Genomic DNA, 27,970 nt, shown 5'->3' with positions numbered 1-27,970 from the left:
ATTTTTATTGCTAAAAAAATTTTAATATTCTTAATGTCACATTATATATCTATCGATTGTCTATAAATCAACTTTTTCATCTATCAATTTTCTATTAAGTGATTTTTTAAATCCAATTATAGTAGTACACTGACAACAACAACCGAAAAATAATAATAATAATAATAATAATAATAATAATAATAATAATAATAATAATAATAATAAAAATCTTTGAGCATAAATTGCTATTAATGATTTTCATTATAAAATAAAATAACAAAACCAAAACGATATTAAAAAAATACCAAGTAGATATTTCGGAGCTATATCAATGAAATGACCAATTAGACAACAAGGGTGACAATTAGATTATTAAACATTTGGACACCAAGAGGTCTCCCTAAGAGAATCTTCTCCACGTCACCTTGCAACTTTACAAGAGATCTCCCTAAGATGAATTGCTCAACATCACAGTACTATCTTGCAACTTCACTATCATATACTATCATATTGAGTGTTTCTACATTCATGCTGGCATGTAAAAATTGGAAATTTAAAAAAAAAAAAAAAAATCAAAAATAAAAAAGTTCGGACCCAAAGAATGTTAATTAAAACAAGTATGAGCAGCTCAACTATTAACTCGAGCTTGGAAGATGTGTATACTGTATGCTGGCATAACTCATTGCTACAAAATCACACCACAAGTAGCCAGCGAGCCATGAATTTGGTCCCTTGATTGTGCATATTTTTAAGACAACAATTGCGGGAAGCCTGGTGTAAAACAGCAAGAAGCCATAGTGAGCAAGTGGAACAAAGATGCCCAAAATATAATGTGAAAAAGCAACTTTAGGTGTTTTGTCATTTTAGTTTCAAAATGAACAGATTAATCTAATCAAATCAAATCTAGGACCACAATGAAACATGAAACCTTGCTTTTGATTCAATTTAGGTGAGTGCACAAGCAATATTTGGAACTCTAGAATGTGGGAAATGCAGGAAGCTCTAGAACCATATCAAACAGCATCCAGTTCATCAATCACATTACATTTAGGAACGAGAATAACTCAATTATCACCTTTTAATGAATTACATACAGCTGGAACCAACCTTCTTGACTGGAATCACTGATGTGGTGTAAGCACTGCAAAACCAATAAAACAGGAGAGGAAAGTAAGGCTCCATCACAGGATACAATACACTGCTGGACAAAAGGGATGAGAGGAGGGAAATATATAGAAACGGATGAAGGATATGTGCCAAAGATCATCTACTACTCTAAAAACTCAACCAAATTCAAATAAGGATTTCATAATGAAACAAAGCACAAACAGTACAAGAAACTAAACAATGACAGATCCCAGACCCAAAAGTGCTCCAATAATTTTATGAACTTTCCAACAGGGTCTTACAAAATTATTAACTACCCACCCACCAGAAAATCAGAAAGCATCATGAATTATAAAGAGTCGTTAAAAAGAGTGGGACAAAGAAAAAAACTAGATTTGGAAGCAAGCACAAAAGTCAGAAAATAGTAGCTAAAAGAAATTGAACTAATCACCAGCAACAAAACTAGAACTTCACACCGGCCCAGCCAATTGCTTTTAGGCGGACTCTTTTCCTTCATTATTCGTACCCCACTGTTCTTCAGTCCCATTTGCATTAATAAGTACTGCACCATCCACGGAGTCAGCATCCACCAGAACGGTCTCTTCTTGAGCATCATCTTGCACCTCATCCCCATTCTGGTCTGCAACCTGCACAAGAAAGCAATATGAAAAACTGAAACTCAGCACAAAATGAAGATACTCAAGTAGTGTTAAGCAACTAGAATAGAAAAAGTTTCAAAAGGGTCAAAAAAAATTAGTTACTCCGCAGGTTTAAAATAGATATAGAGAATGAAAAATGGAACAGGAGTTACAGGTTACAAGGCAACATCTTTCTATAAAGCCATCCATATAAAAGTAAATTGTTGATTTCCATTTTCTCATTTGTCATAAATATGCATATAAAGTCCTCTTCAAAATTGACAATATATACCTCATGATCCAAGTCTCCATTCTGAAGGGCATCTTCATCCATCCTCATGTTCCTGAAAGCCTCCACGAGGTTGGTTGTTGATCTATCAGCTTGATTAAAATATTCAGATGCCGGTGGAAGGTTACCTCTGCAGAGGAAATGAGAAAGTAATGATGACAGCCAACTTAACCAAACAACAATGGAGTCAGTAACCAATTTCCCAATGGATTAGACATATATTTATACACATACACATACACTGAGAAACCAATTTAGGGATGGCAGAACAGTAAAAGCCAGAAAAGCAGGAATATCCTAAACATATTTTATAAACTCCAACAGAAGAATTAGAAGAAGAAGAAGAAAAAAAAAAAAAAAAAAAAAAAAAAAAAAAACAGGAGAAGGCAAAAGTAGCCCCTATATACCTCGTCTCAGCAACAGTAGATTCAACTGCAAGTGCAACTTGCCAGTCTTCAAACAGGTTAGGGTATTCTTTGGGATCAGCCAAAGCCTCAGAAGCTTTTTGGTTAGTCTGTATTCCAAAATTCAAACACTGAAATATGTCAAGCCATAATGTTGTGTTTGGGTGGTAGAAAGTGGGGAAAGAAAATGGGAGAGAAGAGATGAGGGAAAGGAAAATAGACAAAAAATTTTGTTTGGATGAGAGGGAGAGAGAAGACTAAAAAATGTATATAGTGCATGTGATAAGAAAGAGGAGCTAGGTTATGTCGAGTGTCGAGAAACAAACCAATTTTATATCCTCATTTTCTTCTCATTTTTGGGAGTAAATATTTGAAAGAACAGGCCGAAGAACTATTTTCTCGCCCAATTCCCCATCATTTTCTAAACCACCCCAGAAGACAGAACGATTATTGTTGAAGCTTACTATAAAAATAAAGGAAACCCCATTGAGGTAAGAACATAGTCCTTTTCAAGGACCTTTGAAATGGACATAATGGGCAAGAATTTAGTGTCAAACCAATACTGAATAATCAGAATCTTTATGTAGCTCGTAACTAAGCAATAAATTTTGAAGAATTTCAGATGATAGCAGATCAAGTACTAACCTTGTTAAGGTCCTTTCTCCAAATTTCAACTATTTCAGATACTTTACTAGGTAAATAAGATCGCGCCATAAATGCAGCCTCAGGTAGCCGATTGCTGAAATATTGACAGAGTTTTCATTTTAATTTACAAACTAAAAAGTACACACCTGAGAGGAATCTTAAAAAGCAATCAACAGTAGTACCTGTCAATCAATAGCTGAATGCACTCTTCCACTTTACCCAACAGGAAAAGACAAAGGAAAGAAACATTATTTTTCCCGTGCTCTTTGGAAAGAGATACAAGTTCAGTTATTCCCTCGGCATCTCCTAGAGAAGAGTAGAGTAATAACAAACCACTCAAGTCATTTGCTTGCTTCAAGCATTGCTCTGCCAACTCTAACTGCAAAACACAACAAAAGAAGTTGTGCCATCAAAAGCCTAAGAAAAGGTAGAACATTAGAAGCACTAAATCAAATATATCAAGTCATAAACTTTGTGAAGTCAACTTGTCAAAAAGCAATTACACTACTCCATATATTATATCAAGATGAGTATCAACAAACAAAGGAAAGCTGAAGAGATCCAAGAGGAAAGCTGAAGAGATCCAAGAGAAGCAATGTCAGCACAAATGGCAATTGAACAATTACCATTCCGGAAGACATAGCAAGTTCACCCAACTGCTTCCACTTGGATTCACTACGAGCTACTAAAGCAATTTCCTGCAAGTATAAAAGACAAAGAAGAACACTTTAACAACTCTAAGCACAGAATATGAAAATAAGGAAAAAGAAGAATGCAATGTTTTGATAACTAAAAGTTAGATGCACTTGCCTTAGCAATGTCTAACTTCCCTAGTTGTATGGCAAGTTCAAATCTGTAATCAGGGTCAGTAGCAACGTCTAATGCTTCCTCTACCATTCCTCGAGATTCCAGGAAACGGGCCACACTGAGACAGACCATTTCTTAATCATTAAACATACAATTTAAATGCAGGAAACAAGACTAAAGGAAATAGTTTCTAAAAGAATACATATGGGTCCACTTTCAACTAATTTTCAGGTGCTTTTTGCCTATTTTGGAATGTGTATTATGCAGGAATGCACAGAAAGCAGCTTTAATGCCATTGTAAAGAATCAAGATAATGCAGTGTAGTATGTTAAGAGTACCAAAATGGCATCTTCAATTTTCTTGAACCCAGTTTGTGACCCTTCCAAAAGACCATTTTCTGTTACGCAATAGAAGAAATAAAATTCCAAACCCAATTGCAAGTATATCATCATTTCCAAATTGCTAGATGATGTTGAAATAATTACAAACGACTAACTACATGATGTACCTATTATGGTGCTCCTTAGGAATTGATGATAAGACCTCAATTGCTCGCTCCAGATCACCACGCATCACAAGTGTCTTGTACTCAATCAAGCTGAGGAGTAATGTGTATCCGATAACACTGGGGTAAAACAACATAGAAGTCTATTAGATATTGATCCAACTAATCCCTCCATCAAAATACTGAGAATCCCTACTCACTTGAACTCTTTGTCAATGAGATAAACCCTACTTTGATTTGCCAGATACCCCAGTAGGTACATTGGACGGTCCAAATGAAACATTGTGGTGACCTGAAAATATCACATAAAACATGCTGCGTGCTCAAATGGAAGAAACAAAATAATCTGCCAAAGTACATTTTTTTTAAAAAAAAAAAAAATGAAAAATGTATTTTTTTTACCTCACCACCAACACAGTAATTCAGTCTCCATGAAGAATTGTTGTAAATGAAACAATCCCCAACCCATATTCCAGTTCTAACCCGTTCACTGATCTCATAAAGGAGTTCAAATGCTTCCTCTATGCCTTGATCATCAACTGATCTTCCACCATCAAAATGTGGAGAAACAACATTTCGCTGAAGTATTTAATTCAAATCTAATCAGCTCTTAAATATAAGAGTGAATATATGAGATCAAGAATTGCTTAATGAGAGCTCTCACATTATATTTAAGAATGTAGAATGAAGAGTCACTTGCAATAGCCAATAAATCACCACTGTCAGCCCAGTAGAGATTCTGGAAAGGTTGAAGCAAAGCAGCAAATGATTATCGAGTAAACCAGTAGCCTTACCCTAACAAATAACCACCCATCACCTTATCCTTACTTTAACATTAACATCAATGCGCCGTATCAACCTGCAGTCAGCCCAATCATAAAAGCAAATGAAATCATTTGAGCACATCGCCAAAAGAATACCGCCATATATGCGATCAGCAGAAAATGTAGGTCGGATGCTCTTCTTCTCCTGAAGGACATTATGATTAAAAGAGAAACTATAACTCAAAGGCACCACAAGATTGTGAAATGGAGTAAAACATGTGTAAAACAAACATAATGTAGGGTAGGCATAGTGAATGGAACAAGATATTAAGATTAATAACCACCAGTAAAGCAAATGACCAAATAGGGTATTAGGGTCCAAAGCTAAGATATTTTACCTGAAAATTTTTACTGAAAATCTTAATCCTTGATGTACTTTCCCTCACAGCATATTCTCCATCAGATGACCAAACAAATTCAAGTGCCGAGCCAAAAGACCGATTTCTCCAAGCTAGAGCTGTGTATATGATGTATTCCCCGTCTCCGCAAACAACAACAAACCTTCCATTGGGATTATGTTTTAAGCTCTGTAATGTCAAGATGGAGTGATGTCAAAAGAAGTTTTAAGACTAATAACACAGCTTGCCTGAATCTCAAAAGTTATCCAAATAAAAGGACAAACCCAACAAACTTTTCAAGTAAATAAAAAGAAAGCACATACACAAACGACACTGATCAAAACAGAGTATAAATTATACACAGTCTGTAACTAAACATTGTTTGCGGTCATTGAGCTAGAGTGCCATTTTTATGATGTTTAAACTTGGTGCCAATCAACACTCTTACATTCTACGGGGTGGCACTTCAGGTTTAGAGTAATAGATAGGTAGGAACATTTTGACAACTAGTACATAAGGCCCACTTATGAACTCTGCACAGTTTCAAAGGAGAATGGCTCAACATAATCCAAAGGTAAATCCATAACATGAAATCAGGATTTCAAAATTGAAACACCATTCTCACACAAAACCAAATATTAGGTTCAGAAAGTAAACCAAACTCACTTGTGGGTAGAGATCACATGTTCCCAATTCCTTGACTGCCAAAGGCAATCTTTCTCCATCAGTGACCTGAGACATAAATCAAGTACTTGATTCACCACAATGATTTTAGTTGTCGAAGTGTTGTCACTGAAGTAGGATGGAAATCATGCAATACCTCGTAATCTGATCCCACACTCTTGATATTGACAGTTTGAATCTCATTATGCTTTGCCCATATGATTTTTCCACTGTTATCAATACTAGCAATAGGTACTTCTCGGCCCATTTTAACCATAACGGTTCCCTCATCATAACCAATCACAACCCTGTCCATTTAGCACAAAATTTGAAAATATTGTTTAGTAAGAAAAAATGTAGAAGATGATAGGAAAATGATTTGCCTACTCATTCTCTTCACTGCTCTCCCAACCTTAACACATTTTTAAAATTAGTATCAACATTAAGGCAAATATTTCCAACTTTCCTATCTAAAAGAGTGACATCCAAGTCCAACACTAACATCCCAAAATTTAGAACAAGGAATTTCATCCATCTAAATTAAAATGTAAAATAGAAGCTTCATACTATAACAAATGCATATAGGCAGTGACATAGGTGCAGTATGAAAGAAGAACTGACCTTCTTGAACCTTTGATATAACCAATAGCCCAGACCCTTTCAAGACCATAATTCAATGTGTTCTCAAGTCTGCAGGAAAATGCAACCATTTAAGTAGACTCCATAATTGGTAGCAGATATGACATCAACACAAAAAGAGCTTAAGAATTGAGAAGCAAAAGATTTAAGTAGTCCTAATGCAGAGACAACATATAGCATGTCATGCTTACATAAACTGATACTGTTATGAAGTGAATATATTGTGATTCAGAGTGGCCTTTTTGAAAGGCTCTACGTATGCCAACTGGTTATGATTAACAACAATAAGGGTGTGTTGGTTCATGGGTTTACACACTAGAAATGGGAATCAAAATCATAGTTAGTGTTTGGTTGACAACTTTTTAAAACACAACTATGGGATTTGATTACCACTTCAATTAAAAATTCCATTCCCTAATTAAAAAGGGATATCATTCCATCTTATTGGTAATCTAATTTTTAAGTTTGGATTAGTACTTTTAGATTTTTTTTTTTTTTTTTTTTGTTCATATTGATGCTTTGGATGTCATTATATGATCAATTGCCTTGATTTTTTATTTTTGTATTTTTATAACATCTATTCCCATTATAGGGTCATACACAATCAAACATCAATATTGGTAATCATTCCAATTCCACCCTACTACCAAACATGCAAAATAATTTCACCAAAACCCATTACCATTACCAAGTATTTGATTCCAATTCCGATTCCGATTCCCATGTGCAGACCAAACACACCCTAAGATAGTTCATACTTGTCCCAGTCAAGACATTTTATTCAATATTTCAATCCTTATATCAACCAAAGTTCTTCTAAAAGAAAAGATCCTATTGTGATCATGAAAAAACATTGACGAGTTAATTAGCTATTGAACCTAAATTTTTTCACCTAGTTGTCACACACACACACACTCTCTCTCTCTCAGCCTTCAACCCCCACCCCCCTAGTTCATTTTCATGTTCCAATGCTGTTCTCCCAAATATGCTGTTAGCAAACATTATGGAGAACACCATCCCAATGATAGTAACCATAAGCTGCATTGCACTATCCAATATAAATTATGTTCAGATTGGCCATTTTGCCAAGATTAAAATATGTAAAGCCTCAATATAACAGCTTTGACATCCTGTTTTACAAAACAGTTGTGGAGTTGTTGACAGATGCTGAAGTCCCCAACAATTTCTCCACTTATACCAACTACTATGCCATGACATAATGGAAATATGGAATAGTATATTAATATCAACTATGAATTATGTAGCGACTCAATTGTATTCCCACATGCCCATTATTTTTCTTTTCTTTGCTAATTTAGGATAAAGATGTGGTAAAATTGTTATCTTTAAGTGAGCCAGTTATAGCAAGTGGTTTCCTTGTGCATACAACCTATTTGTTGAAATGCCAAAATGATTACCAGGCTGAGGCCAATCTTTCATTTCCAGGGCTCAATAAAGCACACACAGAGTTGAGCCCTATTTATTTCAGCTCAGCTTAACTACAACACTACTAATCACCAAGGAACCCTTTAATGAAAACTTTACCTATATGTTGTTGAATGCCATATACGAACCGTACCATCTTCAGAACCCGTGATTATAATAGGTAGTTCAGGATGAAAACATACAGCAGAGACATTATGTGTATGCCCTTCAAGAGTTTGTACACAACTTTTAGTCTGGTAGTCCCACACCTGTTCCAAATATAAATAGAATTCAGATTGCACCATTCTGATCAACCAAAAAAGAAAAAGTGAGAACAGAAATGACTGACAAACCTTAGCAGTATGATCATCAGAACCAGTAATTAAGTAAGGTTTATCACCACCAGTGAAATAGTCTACACAGTTAACACCTTTCAAATGAGCATCCAGGGTAAAGTTTGGATCAGGTGAGCCAAGATTCCAAATCTATAAATAGAAGTATGAGCATCTTCCAGGTGTCAAACTCAACCAATTTATATAATGATTGTGTTTGAGAGTACAGAGAAAAAAGAACAAGAAAAACCCTTACCTTTATTGTTCGATCAAGAGATGCACTAGCAAAAGTATTGGTATCTTTTGGATTAAATGTCACTTGCATCACATAATGGGAGTGGCCCTCAAAAATTTGAGTGCATATCCAGCCCTTTTCCCAGTCCCATAGCTTTATAAGCATGTCATCAGAAGATGACAACACATATGAAAGATTAGGATGCACAGCTACACACCTAATATAATCAGTGTGAGCCTCAAATACTTTGACTTTATCCATGGTATTGTAGTTGTATACCCGAATAAACATGTCATCAGCACCAGCGACAACCCACTGCTTACGTGCTATGAACTTTGCAGACCTAACTGCAAGATAATAAAGTAGGTGTTACAGAACAGCCAACCTTCATCAAGGCAAAACGTTGCTTATACATATTCTGACCAACAAAACATTCAACTCATTCCTACTCCACCTGGTAGATCAGTGACCTCAAAAGATTTTGCCATTGTCTGCAACAAACAAGATGGAAGCATTCATTAGCATTTGATAACTGACAACCTGTTTATCGAAGAAAACTGAGTTAAATATTCAGCACCACCAACAAAAATAACTACTATTATGGCTGCAACTACTCCAATTATGGATTTTATTCATGTCCCTAAAATATAACAACAAAATACTTCACTAGTTGCAGTAGATGAAAGACCCACTGTCAGCAGTAAATAAAAGCACATGCATATCATATTTAACAAAGGTTTTTGGGAGGAAAGAACACTATTTTTATCCAGGTAAGAGGCAAAACGCATGAGAAGAAGAGTGAAAAAAGTTGGCAGTTGGCTACTAAATAGCACCAACCAAAACAACATAAAATGGAATACAACACAAGCATCAGTAAAGTTGCATTTACCTGAGTTTGGTAGTTCCAGATGGAAACAGTCCCTGAATATAAACTTGATAATATCCTGGAGAAATAACAAGAGTAGGACCAGTGAATAAGTAGTTGAATAACCTGAAGCTAATAGTCTTCATCCATCAGAATAGATTTTAATCTAGGATAAGTTTTTTTGTTTTTTTAATAAGTAGAACATTAGCATGTTTTTAAAGTAATTTCCTAGCAGCAGTATAGGTCCAAATATAAACTAGCATGACACTGTAAAGCCTAAGCATTCATATACATAAAACTTAAATGGCATTGTCTGATAAGAAAATAAAAGCTAGTTACCATGGCTCTGTTGGATGTAGATCCACTGACTTTACTCTTTCTGATCTTTGAGCAAGTTTTCTCTGACGCAACAATCGAAGTCAGCATCGAGCATATTGTTATTGAAAATATTATAGAAACACATCAATGCATGTATTGATATATAGCATAGTACCTTAATTTCCAACCTCAGAGGCTGCAGCATTTCACGGTCGCAACAAAAAGAAACAAAATTGAGTCAGCCAAAACACAACAGTACCAGATCTCAGTACACTAAAATGTTCAGCGAATTACAACTCCCAGCGCTCAAACCAGAATCCTAAACTACGCAATTCGCAAGAGAATCGTGAAAATAAAACCGCCACTCTCCAAACAATGATCGACGTGCCTCGCCAAATCCAATCAGATCTAGCTCGTAACTGAATACAGAAAAATGCCGAAAGAGCAGAGAAGACAGAAAGACTCACCATTTTTCACAGAGGAAATAGATGCTGCACCGATTGAATAACCGAACCGGAAGATCAGAGTGAAAGAGGGACGAAGCAAACAAGCAAGCTTGGGTGCAATTGGAATCACTGGTAGTGGGACGGAATGAGATCAAGGGAGAGAAACTGTAGAGGTTTTGCTCATTGTTACAGCGCGAGCTTCCTCTGCGAAATCTGGATTTGAGAAGTAATATTGGTGGTATGTTTTAAATGTTGTAACATACTAACATATGGAGTAAATTATTAATGTGAAAATGAATATTTACTTTTATTATACATTATATTATATTATTCTTCCAAAGAAGGCTGAACCCCAATCATAAGGGTCCCCGCATCCCGACCAGACAGAGCATTTATGGTAACTCAACTGAACATGAACCACAGAGGCTAGACCTGTGCTCACTACGCACAAGGAACCCCTCACTTTGAGAGATTGCTCACACCGACAGAGCATTTGGGAGGATGTAAATCATGGTAAATCAACTGAACATGAACCACAGAGGCTAGACCTGTGCGCAGGTTGCTCACACCGACAGAGCATTTGGGAAGATGTAAATCATGGTAACTCAACTGAACATGAACCACAGAGGCTAGACATGTGCTCACTGCGCACAAGGAACCCCCCTCACTTTGAGAGGTTGCTCCCTCCGACAGAGCATGCATTTGGGAGGATGTAATCCCTGGTCATTCTTCCAAAGTTTCACCTCTGTGACCAGTTGAGCTACTCATACGGGTTACATTATATTATTATTATTATTATTATTATTATTATTATTATTATTATTATTATTATTAATGACTGAATAAATAAATATCATTTAATTATCATAATTTAGCTCGGAAAGTATCGGAGTATTGAATCTCACACCTATTGCCTTATGTAATGTAATGATAAAGATGTTTGTCAATAGCATTAAGGGCTTACTTAAGGAGGTGGTGTCGGGTTGTAAAGTACATTCATTTCGGACAGACACAGATAAATCCTTGTGGTGGCGAAGGTTGGACTTTTTTGCATTAGAAGCAAATAGGGGTGGTGAGTTGGGTTGCTCTAAAGTTGGACATTGCTAAGACATACGATAGGATGGAATGAGGTTTTTGAGGATGATGTTGGAGGGGTTTGGATTTGCGAGGAGGTGGGTGGATTTGATCATGACTTGTGTGTCGACTGTTAGATATAATATTATGGTTAATGGGGATGTGGCAGGGATAGTGGTGCCTACGAGAGGTTTGAGGCAAGGGGATCTTTATTGCCTTATTTGTTTATCATTTGTGCAAAGGGACTTCGGCTGTTGTTGCGAGCGTAGGATAAGGGGGCTTCATGGGTGCAGGGTGGCTAGAGGGGCTCCACCGGTCTCACACCTAATTTTTGTTGTTAATAGCCTTCGATTTATCATAGTGAAGGTGGAGGAAGCTCGGGAGGTAAAGGAGTGTTTAGGCGTTTATGAAGACATGTTTAGACAGTTAGTTAACCTTGACAAGTATTGTATCTGCATTAGCAGGAATACGCAAGTTGGGTGAGGGGGAAGGTGACAGAGGTTTTGGGGGTGGGGCAGACATAGGATTATGAGAAATATTTGGGGTTGTCCTCGTTTGTGGAGCAGAATATGAGGGTTGTCTTTTATTAAATAGAGGATAAAATAGGGGATCGAGTTGGGACTTGGAACAAAAAATTGCTATCCCGGGCAGGGAAAGATGTGCTCCTTAAAATTGTGGCACAGGCTATGTCCATGTATGTCATGAGTGTCTTCTAGCTACCTAAGTCCTTCTATGAAGGGCTAGAGCGTAAGATGAACAAGTTTTGACGGGGGAGGCATTCATTGGTTGGTGTGGGATAAGCTCAGTGCCCCCAAGAAGTATGGGGGGCTTGAGTTTAAGCAACTTCATGCTTTCAACCTGGCTCTGTTAGGCAAACAGGGTTAGAGATTTTTAACTAACCCACCCTCTTTAGTTTCTCGTAATTTCTAGGTACGTTATTTTTCAAGGGGTACTTTTTTAGAGGCAACAATTGGGCATGACCTCTGCTTTTGTTGGAGGAGCATTGGATAATGAAAGTAAATTGTCATGAAAAATCATATTATATATGCCAATTCTAAGAAACTGGATATTAAAAAGCATATGATTCATTTTGAAGAAAATAGTTAATTTGTAAAGAACATTAAGTTTGTTGGTTTTGTTAAATAAATAAAAGTTGAATTTTAAAGCAAATTAGTTTGAAGTTGAAGCCTTGAACTTGTTTTTCAATTAATTTTTAACTTATCAACCTGTTAAGTTAAACTCATGATCGTTCATAGTTGTAAAAATCGCGCCTAGGCGTTAGGCAGCCGTCGGCTGCCGCGAGGAAGGCCAGAATCGGCCTCGTCCGCGGCCGGCCGGTTGGTTCGGCGATTTAATTAATTAATTTATTTATTTATTTATTGCGGGCGTTGTAAAGTGTTAAAAGTTCTGGAATGCATAACTTTTGATTCGGTTGTCCGTTTTGGACAATTTTTTTTTTTCAAATCGTATAGATAGTTTTAATTTTTTATGTATTTAGATAGTTTCAACAATATTTTGAAAGATTTTACAACCACTTACGTAAATAATTTGTAAGAAAAAACTATAGGAACCTTATGTTTTATTAATGAATTTTACAATTTTTATTTTTAAATTTTTTTATTTTTTAAAAAATAAAAAATAAATTAAAAAATTAAAAAATAAATCGACAACTAGGAGGCGCGTAACGTTTTTTGCAACCTTGACGGATCGTTTGAAACTCAATTGTACTAGGCACAATGGTGGTCTTTGATTGCTAAATAAGAAAATGATGGGTTCCAACTCCACTACTTCATTGAATTACTAAATGGATTAGGCAAATTAAATGTTACACCAAACTACTTTGCTTACATGTTGGTCGATGACAAATTGAAGTTTAGTGGTAGATGGGAAGAAGGTTGAGCGAAACTCTCGGGTTGTCGTCTCTCAAGGATGGCACGTGGGAGTTGAGAAGAACATGGGTAAGTATAAGGGCGGAGAGACATCAAGAAGCTAGGTCTCAAGACTAAAGAGGAGATCATCAAGTAGCATTTTTGCAAGAACAAGTAGAATAGAAAGCAAGTAAATATTTACAAGTAATTAAGTAAAATCAAGATGAATCAAGATCAATGAATTGTAGTGTGACCCTTGGAAGTCGTTTAACCCAATGCTAAAGTTAAATTCAATCAATAGTCGTGATCCGTTCTGTCAACTCTCATACGTCCCACTTACATGCGTATGGAGCTCGTACCACACTTGCCTGGTTTGCTTCCACTTTCAGATTCTCAATAGCCAACTTGTCCTCAATTAGTCTCCATTTCCCTAAAATGTACAAGTGTCCCATCATTAGCCCTTCCCTTGATACTTTAAGCACTTTAAACTATAATATCCACAAAATAGGCTTTAAAATGACACAATTAATACACAATTAACCTCTAAAGTACCCCGTGAATTATACTCTCTTTGGCACTTATCAGTCCATAAAAAATTTAAAGTTTTTTTCAAAGCAACTAAAAAAATATTATTACATCAAGTCAAGAATTCATAAAGGTGGTACTCCCGACCAACTCATATGACCAAATTGAGAGCAAGTAGTCTTTGCTAAGGTGTGAATTGTGTTGTTCGCTGACTGTTTCACATGTCTAACTAAAGTATTGCCTAAAGATTGAACCATATAAACACACTCTTCTAAAACTAGACCAACATAGGATGAGTACGTAAACTAAACTACAGTTAATTCCATTTGAAATGTTGAGACAATTGGTCTCCACTGTTACCTTGATATCGCACCTTTTCAGTCAAGAGAGTCATTCTTGCAAGCCAAAACCTCAACGAAGAATGCATCATAGACACACGACAAACCGTTACTACAAGCCGCAATAAAAGCTCATGTTTAATCCATCAATACTACAATGAAGCCAACCTTATCCTCACTTGGGAACAAAGCAGCATCCACGTTGCACTTCAAGTAGTCAAGTGGTAGGAAATCGCCACTCTAGCTACACTCATTGTGTCCTGTTGTTCACCCCTCCTTACGATTAAATTTAAAGTTCTTTAATCGTAAATATAAGTATTTTTGTATGAAATCTAATAATAAGTCCATGTGTTGTTTTTAAAAATAAATAAATTTTGAATTGTTCCTTAAATCCTTGGAAGCATAAACAAAACCATACATCATAAAACTCATAAGAAATTAAAGCAAGTTGGGAGGTTGCATTAAATCTATTGAACAATGAAACACAAGCCATGTTTCAAAAGCTAAAAGCAAGTTTTGGGTTGCTTAATGCTCTCCAACTATTTTTGGCATTATGGGTAAGGTGTATGAAACTTGTGACTTGTTTTGCATATTGAATCTTAAGCTAAAGCATGTGATGCATCATATATTAATGAAAATTTGGAGTAATTTATAAGGTTTAGGTCAAATCTATAGCCATGAACTAGTTGCATAATTTTTTTTGGTTCTCTAAGGGTATCCCTCCAGCCGAAAGTCAGAAGACGAACTAGTTGCATAATAGTCTAACTCGTTACACTCTGTAAATCGTCAACAAGAGGCAGTAGAACGCTGACTGAGGAAACATTACATTTTGAGGCAATGAGTAAAATCAGTAAATATGCATTTGTGGATTGTTGATTGAGACAACACTTGAGACTTTCACAAGAACATGTAGTCTTAAGCAATCAGGGAAGATGTATCACACACTTGCTATTAATAACAATTTGAACTAATATATAAGGCTTGGGTCAAATGTACATTCATGAGTTAACTGTTGTAGTATAGTTAGAGCTTAACTCGTATAAATATGAAATTTTTAGTGGGGTGGGATAAACCAAAGGGATACACAATGGACTAGCAAATATGAAACTTTTAGTGGGGTGAGATAAACCAAAGGGATACACAATGGACTAGCAATTAAATTAATGTTGATAGGAGTATTAGGAAGCAACTACTTGGATTAATTTTCTCATTTATTTTTAAATACATATTCAATAACGAGTTTAAGAGACATGTTTGTAAATGAGATCAAATCCATGTGAGATGTATTTGTCCAGGTGTCCAAGTAATGCATCTCAGTAGGACAGTAGATAAAATTTGAAAATAAATAAATAAAAATGATTGTTTTGTATAAAGAATTAGGAAAAATGGTCAAATAGACACTTCAATTGTATATCAAAAAAAATAATTAGATCTATGAACTTTAAAAAGTAACAATAAACATATTATCTTATCATTTTTTGTACACTTAGACTCAATAACCAGTTATCCCCCGATAAAAATTGGTATTACTTACTTGTCAAGTTACAAATTAAAAAACAAACAAACAAACAAAATAAGATATATGCTCTAGCGACTGATGACATGTTCGCCGATCACTTCTTCAAACAAAAGACCTTTAGATCAAAGAAGAAGGCGACTGTCGATTGTTTTCTTCCTCAAGTAGACGAGGTTGCTGGAACACTATAAAAAACATTAAAATGTGTCATGTCATCTTTATTTTACTAATAACTTATTGCTTATTTCATTAAGTTCCAGTGTTTAATTAATATAATTTTTTTTAAAGTTCATGAATCTAATAATTTTTTTGCATAAAGTTTAAGGATATATTTGATTATATTTTCAAAGAGTTGTAACTTTGTAATCACAACTCTTTCTTTTTAAATTAATGCGTGAGTCACATGTTAATTTTATATATGTCAAAGTGTCAAACTAATAATTAATTCACGATTATCCAACAATATTCCAATAAAAAAATAAAAAATAAATAAATAAAAAAAAGCTAGGACTGTATTATGGTTGCAAGTTAATATTGCATATACTTGTAAAGTATCCTGTGATTTGATAACATCACTAAGGTTACAGGTTCAAGTCTCATCCTAATCAAGGATATTGACATATCATGTCGAACAAATACTAAGAACATGTTAGATTGCAATCACAAAATACCAATATATGCTTTCAAGTTTTCGTCAATCATAAACTCGAACCCTTTTTTCAGATTGATGTTTGATCTTCGGTCAAGGCTTCAAGCGAGGGGCCCAAAAATTCTACCAGGTCAAACCCGACCCTCCTTATGCCATATGTGTACATACATTAAAATTCGAGTAAATTCCAATAAAGATCATCTAAGTTTCAAGCATACCAACTTTTGTTCTTAACTTACAAGCCTACAGCCAAGCACCTTGTGCTCAAATGGCATGTAGTGACTCTCTCATATGGGAGGTCATGAGATCAAGTCTCAGTAGAGGCCATGACTCTTTGTGCATACTCCAAAAAAAAAAAAAAAAAAAATACAAGCCTACAATAATAGTTAATAAGTCCTCTAACTTCCTAAAGTTATCAATAACGATCCCCTAAGTTTGAGATGCTATCAATTTTAGTCCTCAATTTACAACCTAAAAAAAAATCAACACAGGATGCTATCAATTTTGGTCCTCAATTTACAACCTAAAAAAAAATCAACGAAGGATGCCATCAATTTTGGTCCTCAACTTACAACCTAAAAAATAATCAACGAAGGACTATTAGTGATAGCTTTAAAAAAGTTGAAAGACTAATATATTGTGATAAGCTTGTATATTAAGAACCAAAACTGGCAATGCCTCAAAATTAGAAGACCGTTAATGAAATTTGGACTATTAGTGATAGATTTAGAGAAGTTGGAGGACTTAGTGTGGTAGGCTTGTAAATTGAGGACCAAAGTTGATAATACTTCAAACTTGGAGGAAGGATCAGTCAGACGGCACTTCTACAATTCCACATACACCAGAATTATTATGTATGCTACCAGTCAAAGTGGGGTAAGCCCAGCTGAATAGCATGATTGTAAAACCACCTCTTCCTTTCATACACTATAATATCAAGTTTTCCTACATTCATGATGGTATGTAAAAATTGGAACATTTAAAAAGAAAAAGAAAAAGAAAAAAAAAAAGGTTAGCTCAAAAGAATGTTAACAAAAACAACTATGCGCAGCTCAACTAATAACTCATGCTTGGAAGATGTGTATACTGTATGCTGACATAACTCATTACTACAAAATCACACCACAAATAGGCAGCTAGCCATGAACTTGGTCCCTTGATACAACAGTTGCAGCAAGCCTGGTGTAAACAGCAAACAAGAAACCACAGTGAGCAAGAGGTATAAAGATGCCCAAAATAGAATGTGAAAAAGCAACTTAACCATTTTAGGTGTTTTGTCATTTTAGTTTCAAAATGAGCAGATTGATCAAAATCTAGGACCACAATAAAACATGAAAGGTTGCTTTTGATTCAATTTAGGCGAGTGTACAAGCAATATTTGTAACTCTAGAATGTTTGGGAAATGCAGGAAGCTCTAGAACCATATTCATCAATCACAATTACATTTAGCAACGAGAACTCAATTATCACCTTTTGATGAATTACATACAGCTGGAACCAACCTTCTAGACTGGAATCACTGATGTGGTGTAAGAACTGCAAAACCAATAAAACAGGAGGGGAAAGTAAGGCTCCATCACAGGATACAATACACTGCTGGACAAACGAGATGAGTGGAGGGAAAATATAGAAACGGAGAAGGATAATTGTCAGAGATCATCTACTACTCTAAAAACTCAACCAAATTCTAATAAGGATTTGATAATGAAACAAAGCACAAACAGTACAAGAAAGTGAGAAACTAAACAATAATAGGTCCTAGACCCAAAAGTGCTCCCAATAATTTTATGAACTTTCCAACAAGGTCTTATCAAATTATTAACTACCCACCAACCAGAAAATCAGAAAGCAACATGAATTATAAAGAGTGATTAAAAAAAAGTGGGACAAAGAAAAAGACAAGATTTGGAAGCAAGCACAAAAGTCAGGAATAGTAGCTAAAAGAAATTGAACTAATCACCAGCAACAAAACTAGGAACTTCATACCTGTCCAACAAAATGCTTTTAGGCTAACTCTTCTCCTTCATTATTCATATCCCACTGTTCTTCAGTCCCACTTCCATTAATGAGTACTGCACCATCCACGGAGTCAGCATCCACCAGAACAGTCTCTTCTTGAGCATCATCTTGCACCTCATCCCCATTCTGGTCCGCAACCTGCACAAGAAAGCAAATGAACAACTGAAACACAGCCCAAAATGAAGATACTGAAGTGGTGTTTAGTGACTAGAATAGAAAAAGTCTCAAACGGGTCAAAAAATTCAGTTACTCTGCAGTTTAAAATGGATTTAGAGAATTAAAAAGGAACAGGGATTACAGGTTTCAAGGCAACATCTTTCTATAAAGCCATTCATATAAAAGCAAATTGTTGATTTCCATTCTCATTTTTCAAAAATATGCATATAATAGTCCACTTTGCAATTGACAATACATACCTCATGATCCAAGTCTCCATTCTGAAGGGGTTGCTCTTCATCCATCCTCATGTTCCTGAAAGCCTCGACAACGTTGATTGTTGATCTATCAGCTTGATTAACATATTCAGATGCCGGTGGAAGTCTACCTCTGCAGAGGAAATGAGAAAGTAATGATGACAGCCAACAAATAACCGAGGAGTTAATAACCAATTTCACATTAGATTACACACACACATTTATATACATACACATACACTGATAAATCAAATTATAAAATTGCAGGACATACTCCAATTCAATCCTTTAGCATAATGGTAGCGATACCCGACAATAAAAACCAGAAAAGAAGGAACATCCTAAGCATATTTTGATATACTCAACAGAATAATTTTAAGATTAAAAATATAAAACCAGAAGAAGCTGAAAATAGCCCTACATACCTTGTCTCAGCAACACTAGATTCAACTGCAAGTGCGACTTGCCAGTCTTCAAACAGGTTAGGGTATTCTTTGGGATCAGCCAAAGCCTCAGCAGCTTTTTGGTTAATCTGTATTCCAAAATTCAAACAACGAAATATGTCAAGACATAACGTTGTGTTTGGGTGGTAGAAAGTGGTGAAAAAAAATAGGGCAGAAGAAATGAGGGAAAGGAAAATGGACAAACATTTATGTTTGGATGAGAAGAACTTAGGAAGGGAGAGAGAATAGTCATAAACGTATATGGGGCATGTAAATTGTGTTGAGAACCGAACCAATTTCTCCACATTTTCTTATCATTTTGGGGATTAAATATTTGATAGGACAGGGCGATGGGGAACCTATTTTCTCACCCAATTTCCATGCATTTTTTTTCTTCCCCCAAGAAAGGATCAAAAATTTCACCCATCCAATTATCCAAACACACTATACCCATTAAAAAATTTCACCCATCCAATTAAATGAGCAGGAGTGTAGAGTTAAACCAATACACAACTCTCAGAATCTCCATATAGCTCACAACTAAGCAATAAATTTTGAAGTATTTCAGATAATGGCAGATCAAGTACTAACCTTATTAAGATCCTTTTTCCAAATCTCAACTATTTCAGATACTTTACTCGGTAAATAAGACCGCGCCATAAATGCAGCCTCAGGTAGCCGATTGCTGAAATATTGAAAAAAACTTTCATTTTAATGTTACAAATTTAAAAGCACTAATTTCTCACAAGGATCTGGACAAGCAATCAATAGTACTACCTGTCAACCAATAGCTGAATGCACTCTTCCACTTTACCCAACATGAAAAGACAAAGGAATGAAACATTATTTTTCCCGTGCTCTTTGGAAAGAGATGCAAGTTCAGTTATTCCCTCGGCATCTCCTAGAGATGAGTACAGTAATAATAAACCACTCAAGTCATTTGCTTGCTTCAAACATTGCTCGGCCAAGTCTAACTGCAAAACACAACAAAAGACGTCCCATCAAAAGCCTATGAAAAGGTAGAACATTATAAGCACTAAATCAAATAGCAAAACTGAAATGTAAAGGAATTGTCACAAGTGGTAATTTCACAAATCATAAAATTTGTGAGGTCAACTTGTCAAAAAGCAATTACACTACTCCATATATTATATCAAGATGAGTATCAACAACAAAACAAAGTTGAAGAGATCCAAGAGAAGCAATGTCAGCACAAATTGAAATTGAACAATTACCATTCCAGAAGACATAGCAAGTTCACCCAACTGCTTCCACTTGGATTCACTATGAGCTACTAAAGCAATTTCCTGCATGTATAAAAGTAAAAGAACACTTTAACAACTCTAACCACAGAATATGAAAAAAGGAAAAAGAAGAATGCAATGTTTTGATAACTAAAAGTTAGATGCACTTGCCTTAGCAATGTCTAACTTCCCTAATTGTATGGCCAGTTCAAATCTGTAATCAGGGTCAGTAGCAACTTCTAATGCTTCCTCTACCATCCCTCGAGATTCCAGGAAACGGGCCACACTGAGACAAAGGCAATTCTTAATCATTAAACATACAATTTAATTTGCAGGATCAAGATACAAGGAAGGAAATATTATAAAAAGAATGCATGCGAGTCCATTTTCAATTAGTTTTCATTTGTTTTTTTGCCGCTTTTAGAATGTGTATTCTGCAGTAATGTAATGCAAAGCAGCTTAAAGCCATTGTAAACAATCTGCTAACAGACAGTCTAATATATTAAGTGTACCAAAATGGCATCTGCAATTTTCTTGAATCCAGTTCGCGACCCGTCCAAAAGACCAATTGCAGTTTTGCGAAAGAAGTAATAAAATTCCAAACCCGATTGCAAGTAAATCATCATTTCCCAATGGCCAGATGATGTTGAAATAATTACAAATGGCTAACTACATGATGTACCTATTGTGATGCTCCTTAGGAATTGATTGTAAAACCTCATTTGCTCGTTCCAGATCACCACGCATCACAAGTGTCTTGTACTCAATCAAGCTTAGGAGTAATGTGTATCCCATAACACTGGGGCAAAACATTATAGAAGTCTATTAGGTATTGATCTAACTAATAATCCCCCCATCAAAACACTATGAGAATCCCTACTCACTTGAACTCTTTGTCAATGAGATAAACCCTACTTTGATTTGCCAGATACCCCAGCAGGTACATTGGGCGGTCCAAATGAAACATTGTGGTAACCTGAAAATATCATATAAAGCATGTTGCTTGCTCGCGTGTAAGAACAAAATATAATCTGCAAGAGTACAATTTAAACAAACAATTAAAGATGTATTATTTACCTCACCACCAACACAGTAATTCAGTCTCCAGGAAGAATTATTGTAAATGAAGCAATCCCCAACCCATATTCCAGTTCTAACCCGTTCACTGATCTCATATAGGAGTTCAAAAGCTTCCTCCATGCCTTGATCATCAACTGATCTTCCACCATCAAAATGTGCAGAAACAACATCACGCTGCAATATTAACTCAAATCCAATCAGTTCTTAAATATAAGATTATATGTATGAGATCAAGAATTGCTGAATGAGAGCTCACATTATATTTAAGAATGTAGAATGAAGAGTCACTTGCAATTGCTAATAAATCACCACTTTCAGCCCAGTAGAGATTCTGGAAAAGTTGGAGCAAAACAGCAAATGATTATTGAGTAAATCAGTAGCCCTAGCCTAACAACAAATAACCACCCATCTTCTTATTCTTACTTTAACATTAACATCAATGCGTCGTATCAACCTGCAGTCAGCCCAATCATAAAAGCAAATGAAATCATTTGAGCACATCGCCAAAAGTGTACCCCCATATATGCGATCAGCAGAAAATGTAGGCCGAATGCTCTTCTTCTCCTGAAGGGCATTATTATGATTAAAAGGAGAAACCATAACTCAGGCACCACAAGATTGTGAATAGGAGCGAAATGTGTGTAAAATGAACGTAATCTAGGGTACACAAAGTCAATGGAACAAGGTATTAAGTGGGCATTTGGTTCGAGTTATCTCACATAACCCCAGGAATGTGAATATTGTAATATCATATTCCCTTGTTTGGTCAAGGGAATGAAAGATTCGCAAACTTTGTTTTTAGTTCATTTTTGGTAACATCCATGCGAATCACATTCCCTCCACATTCTTAGGCTATGTGAGATTCTAGGAATGTTACATTGCCTCAAAACATTCTTTGAACCAAACACCCCCTAAGATTAACTGCCTGTAAACCAAACACCCCCTAAGACATAGGGTCCAATATATTTGAAGCGAATATATTTTACCTGAAAATTTTTACTGAATATCTTAATCCTTGATGTACTTTCCCTCACAGCATATTCTCCATCAGATGACCAAACAAATTCAAGTGCTGAGCCAAAAGACCGATTTCTCCAAGCTAGAGCTGTGTATATGATGTATTCCCCATCTCCACAAACAACAACAAACCTTCCATTGGGATTATGTTTTAAGCTCTGTAGAGTATGAAAGCAAGATGGAATAACATCAAAAGACATTTTAAGATTAATAATGCAGCTTACCTGAGTCTACTCAAAACTGATCCAATTAATAGGACAAACACAACATACATTCAAGTAAATAAAAATAATGCACATACAAAAAAGACACTGATAAAAACAAAGTATAAAACAGAATAATGGAAATGGTTATGTTATACAAAGACTGTTACTAAACTTTGTTTCTGGTCAATGAGAGTGCCAATGTAATAATAGTTAAACTTGGAGCTGATTAAAATTCTTTCATTCTCACACAAACCCATATATTTAGGTTCAGAAAGTAAAGCAAACTCACTTGTGGGTAGAGGTCACAAGTTCCCAACTCCTTGACAGCCAAGGGCAATCTTTCTCCATCAGTGACCTGAGGCAAACATCAAATACTTGATTCACCACAAAGATTTTAGCTGTATAAGTGTTGTCACTAAAGTAGGACATAAATCAAGCAATACCTCGTAATCTGATCCCACACTCTTGATATTGACAGTTTGAATCTCATTATGCTTTGCCCATATGATTTTTCCACTGTTATCCATACTAGCAATAGGTACTTCTCGGCCCATTTTAACCATAATAGTTCCCTCATCATAACCAATCACAACCCTGTCCATTTAGCACAAAGTTGAAAATGTAGTTTAGTCAGAAAAAAATGTAGAACATGAAAGGAAAGACTACTTGATGCTCTTCACTGTTCTCTCAAGCTCAACACATTTTAAAAATTAGTACCAACACTACGGCAAATATTTCCAACTTTCCTATCCAAAAGAGTGACATTCGACACTAACATCCTGAAATTTAGAACAGGGAATTTCTTCCATCTAAATGAAAATGTAAAAGGAACTCCACACTAAAATAAACGCATATAAGCAGTGACGTAGGTGCAGTATGAGAGAACAACTGACCTTCTTGAACCTTTGGTATAACCAATAGCCCAGACCCTTTCAAGACCATAATTCAATGTGTTTTCAAGTCTGCAGGAAAAACGCAACCATTTAAGGTGACTCCATAATTGGTAGCAGATATGACATCAACACTAAAAGAGCTTAAGAATTGAAAAGTAAAAGATTCAAGTGGTCCTAATGCAGATACAAGTATACAACATAGAGCATGTCATGCTTACATAAAGAAAAACTGTCATGAAGTGAATAAATTGTGATTCAGAGGGTCCTACTTAAAGGCTCTATGTATGTCAAACTGATTAGGGACTAACAACAATAAGATAGTTCATAGTTGTTCCAGACTCCCAGTTAAGACATTTTCTTCAATCCTTAGATCAAGCAAAGTTCTGCTAAAAGAAAAGACCCTATTATAGAGGAAACTGAAGTTTTTCACCTAGTTGTCTCTCTCTCTCTCTCTCTCTTGGCCTTCAACCCCCAACCTAGATCATTTTCATGTTTCAATGCTGTTCTCCCAAATATGTTGTTAGCCAACAGCAGCAGTTATGGAGAACACCATCCTAATGATAGTAATATTAAGCTGCTTTGCACTCTCTCATATTAATTCTGTTCAGATTGGCCATTTTGCCAAAGTGACAACTGACAATATGTCATCCCTCCATATAACAGCTTTGCCGCCCCATTTTACCTAACAGTTGCTGACAAAACCTGAAATCCCCAACAATACCTCCACTTATACCAACTACTATGCCACGACATCATGGTATAGTAAATTAATTTTAGCAATCAACCGTGCAGCAACTCAATTGTATTCCCACATGCCCCTTATTTCACTTTTCTTTGCTTATTTCTGATAAAGATGTGGTAAAATTGTTATCATTAAGTGAGCTAGTCATTGCAAATGGTTTCCTTGTGCATACAACCTATTTGTTGAAATACCTAAATGATTACCAGGCTCTGGCCAATCTTTCATTTCCTGGGTTCAATAAAGTTCACACAGAGTTAAGCCATAGAGATGTTCAGCTCAGCTTATATACACCACTACGAATCACCAAGTAACCCTGTAATGAAAACTTTACCTATATGTTGTTGAATGCCATATACGAACAGTACCATCTTCAGAACCCGTGATTATAATAGGTAGTTCAGGATGAAAACATACAGCAGAGACATTATGTGTATGCCCTTCAAGAGTTTGTACACAACTTTTAGTCTGGTAGTCCCACACCTGTTCCAAATATAAACAGAATTCAGGTTGCACCATTCTAATCAACCACAAAAGAGAAAGTGAGAACAGAATGAGTGACAAACCTTAGCAGTGTGATCATCAGAACCAGTAATTAAGTAAGGTTTATCACCACCAGTGAAATAGTCTACACAGTTAACACCTTTCAAATGAGCATCCAGCGTAAAGTTTGGATCAGGGGAGCCAAGATTCCAAATCTATAAATAGAAGTATGAGCGTCTTCCAATTGTCAAACTCAACCAATTTATATAATGATAGTGTTTGAGAGTACAGCGAAAAAACAAGAAACCCTTACCTTTATTGTACGATCAAGAGATGCACTAGCAAAAGTATTGGTATCTTTTGGATTAAATGTCACTTGCATCACATAATGGGAATGGCCCTCAAATATTTGAGTGCATATCCAGCCCTTCTCCCAGTCCCATAGCTTTATAAGCATGTCATCAGACGATGACAACACATATGAAAGATTAGGATGCACGGCTACACACCTAATATAATCAGTGTGCGCCTCAAATACTTTGACCTTATCCATGGTATTGTAGTTGTATACCCGAATAAACATGTCATCAGCACCAGCTACAACCCACTGCTTACGTGCTATGAACTTTGCAGACCTAACTGCAAGAGAATAAAGTAGGTGTCACAGAACAGCCAACCTTCATCAAGCAAAAGGTTGCTTATACATATTTTGACCAACTAAACATTCAACACATTCCTACTCAAGCACCTGGTAGATCAGTGACCTCAAAAGATTTTGCCATTGTCTGCAACAAACAAGATGAAGCAATCATTAGCATTTGATAACACACAACTTGTTTATCTAAGCAATTTTAAGTTAAATATTCAGCACCTCCAAGAAAAATAACTACTATCAGTGCTACAACTACTCCAATTGCGAATTTTATTCATGTTCCTAAAATATAACAACAAAACGCTTCACTAGTTGCAGTGGATGAAAGAGCCACTGTCAGCAGTAAACAAAAGCACATGCATTTCATATTTAATAAAGGTTTTTGGGAGGAAAAAACAGTATTTTAAAGTCTAGGGTAAGAGGAAAAATGCATGAGAACAAGAGTGAAACATGTTGGCTACAAAATAGTAAATAGCACCAACCAACACTACCTAATATGGAATACAACATAAGCATCATTAAAGTTGCATTTACCTGAGTTTGGTAGTTCCAGATGGAAACAGTCCCTGAATATAAACTTGCTAATATCCTGGAGAAGAAACAAGAGTAAGACCAGTGAATACGTAGTTGAATAGCCTGAAGCTAATAATCTTCATCCATAAAGATAGACTTAGATCTAGGATAAGTCTTTTCTATAAGTAGAACAATAGCATGTTTTTGACATTGTATTTTCCTAGCACCAGTATGCATCCAAATATCAGTGTAAAGCATATGCATTAATACACATAAAACTTAAATGGCATCGTCTGATAAGAAAATAGAAGCTAGTTACCAACTTACCATGGCTCTGTTGGATGTAGGTCCACAGACTTAACTCTTTCTGATCTTTGAGCAACTTTTCTCTGATGCAACAATCAAAGTCAGAATCGTGCACATTGTTATCGAAATAGTATACATACACATAAATGCATGTATTGATATATAGCAAAGTACCTTAATTTCCAACCTCAGAGGCTGCAGCATTTCACGGTCGCAACAAAAGAAAAACAAAATTGAGTTAGTCAAAGCACAACACTACCCGATCTCAGCACACTAGAATGTTCAGCGAGTTACAACTTCCAACACTCAAACCAAAATCCTAAACTACGCAATTCGTAAGCGAATCATACAAATAGAAACTAAAAGAGGAGAACAAAACTGCCACTCTCCAAACAATGATCGACGAGCGTCGCCAAATCGAATCAGATCTAGCTCGTAAGTGAATACGGAAAAACACCGAGAAAGCGGATAAGACAGAGAGACTCACCATTTTCACATAGGGAACAGATGCTGCTCAGATTGAATAACCGAACCGTAGATTCTGAAGAGCAGTATAGATCCGAGTGAAAGAGAGACGAAGCAAATAAGCGAGCTCGGGTGCAATTGGAATCACTGGGAGTGAGATCAAGAGAGAGAAACTATAGAGGTTTTGCTCTTTGTCGCAGCGCAACCTCCCTCTGCGAAATGCGACAACAGGGGGAAATTTATTTGTAAAATCTGGATTTGAGAAGTAAATATTGGTGGTATATTTTATATTTTTTTTAGTACTACTGCCTGATTGAATTCATGACTTTTTATATATTTGGGGAGTTACTTCGTGTCAGTAGATTACCGATGGTATATTTTATATGTTGTAACTTATTACAATATATATACTATATACTAATTTTTCATGTTCATTGTGTGAATGGATAATGCCTAATGATTATTTTTAAATCAGTAATTTAAAGTATATAAATGTAAGGTAATATATGATGGATGGATTATAATTATTATTAAAATAAATGTTTGTAACTTTGTAATAACGCTAGTCTAAATACTTCGTCCCAAAATGATAGTTTAAATAAATACTACTATTGGTTTAAATTTATTTAAGTCTTCTGATATTGCTAATTATACGTAAGCAATATAAGTCAACACGAGACCAATTAAAGCAAGTAAAGTCTTTATTGATCCAGGTAAAGGCCCTAAGTACAATCTACTTGGTTGCTCTGAGTACCGACTGACTGCGGTCGGGATTCTCTAACAACAACCTATCGATCGTCCAAAAGTCCCCCACACTGTAGCTACGGTGGATATTTATAACTGCCATGCCGGGGACAGGATTCCAGCCGTTCGGCATGTCCTCCACGTAGCCACCACGTGTCATCCTCCCGGGTGCCCTGCCTGTCGATGTAGGGAGCCGCCACGTGTCCTTCGTCAGCTCTCACGCTAAAGGGCTACCGCTCGGCGGACGACATCATCGTTCGGGCAACTCCCGGTCGGACCCCGACCAAGTTCTTCGCGAGGAGCCCGACCTGTTACCTGCAA

General features: G+C 36.0%; 1 protein-coding gene across 5 annotated transcripts; it reads right to left on the bottom strand.

Annotated features, from left to right (window-relative positions):
* Window positions 1-275: 275 nt before the first annotated feature.
* On the bottom strand, window positions 276-27,144 carry LOC109192420 (coatomer subunit beta'-2-like). Of its 5 annotated transcripts, none has more exons than XR_002056103.1 (26): window positions 10,484-10,698; window positions 10,192-10,212; window positions 10,038-10,099; window positions 9,723-9,777; window positions 9,288-9,324; window positions 8,855-9,180; window positions 8,620-8,751; window positions 8,387-8,535; window positions 6,824-6,892; window positions 6,360-6,510; window positions 6,206-6,271; window positions 5,540-5,728; window positions 5,206-5,346; window positions 5,042-5,116; window positions 4,780-4,956; window positions 4,578-4,669; window positions 4,381-4,497; window positions 3,876-3,990; window positions 3,692-3,763; window positions 3,248-3,444; window positions 3,066-3,159; window positions 2,424-2,530; window positions 2,020-2,146; window positions 1,541-1,736; window positions 1,058-1,123; window positions 276-753 (listed from the first exon to the last, which is right to left on the bottom strand). XR_002056103.1 is itself a non-coding variant. In XM_019343054.1 (25 exons), exons 1-24 carry the CDS (start codon window positions 26,928-26,930, stop codon window positions 18,437-18,439), a joined length of 2,730 nt encoding a protein of 909 aa, XP_019198599.1. In that variant the 5' UTR covers window positions 26,931-27,142; the 3' UTR covers window positions 1,056-1,123; window positions 18,419-18,436. The 5 variants fall into 5 exon arrangements, 3 of the variants coding, with proteins under 3 accessions (XP_019198599.1, XP_019198600.1, XP_019198601.1); XR_002056102.1 differs by lacking the exons at window positions 276-753; window positions 1,058-1,123; window positions 1,541-1,736; ... (21 more) ...; window positions 10,192-10,212; window positions 10,484-10,698 and adding exons at window positions 17,272-17,611; window positions 17,903-17,968; window positions 18,419-18,589; ... (21 more) ...; window positions 26,615-26,635; window positions 26,928-27,142; XM_019343054.1 differs by lacking the exons at window positions 276-753; window positions 1,541-1,736; window positions 2,020-2,146; ... (20 more) ...; window positions 10,192-10,212; window positions 10,484-10,698 and adding exons at window positions 18,419-18,589; window positions 18,868-18,997; window positions 19,290-19,396; ... (19 more) ...; window positions 26,615-26,635; window positions 26,928-27,142 and having other exon boundaries at window positions 1,056-1,123.
* Window positions 27,145-27,970: the final 826 nt, after the last annotated feature.

The sequence above is a fragment of the Ipomoea nil genome, unplaced genomic scaffold (assembly GCF_001879475.1).
Source record: "Ipomoea nil cultivar Tokyo-kokei standard unplaced genomic scaffold, Asagao_1.1 scaffold1770, whole genome shotgun sequence".
In the NCBI taxonomy this organism is placed as follows: Eukaryota; Viridiplantae; Streptophyta; class Magnoliopsida; order Solanales; family Convolvulaceae; genus Ipomoea; species Ipomoea nil.
The sequence above is the reverse complement of the archived record's forward strand: the minus strand, read 5'-3'. Positions and strand labels throughout refer to the sequence as shown.

Bases quoted from the DNA above. Each gene is read 5' to 3' on its own strand.
- LOC109192420 (XM_019343056.1), bottom strand. The intron at 25,185-25,282 runs GTAAGGGTTTCT...TTCTATTTATAG, and splicing joins CTCTTGATCGTACAATAAAG to ATTTGGAATCTTGGCTCCCC. The intron at 20,838-21,233 runs GTACATCATGTA...CCTTTGTCTCAG, and splicing joins CCTAAGGAGCATCACAATAG to TGTGGCCCGTTTCCTGGAAT.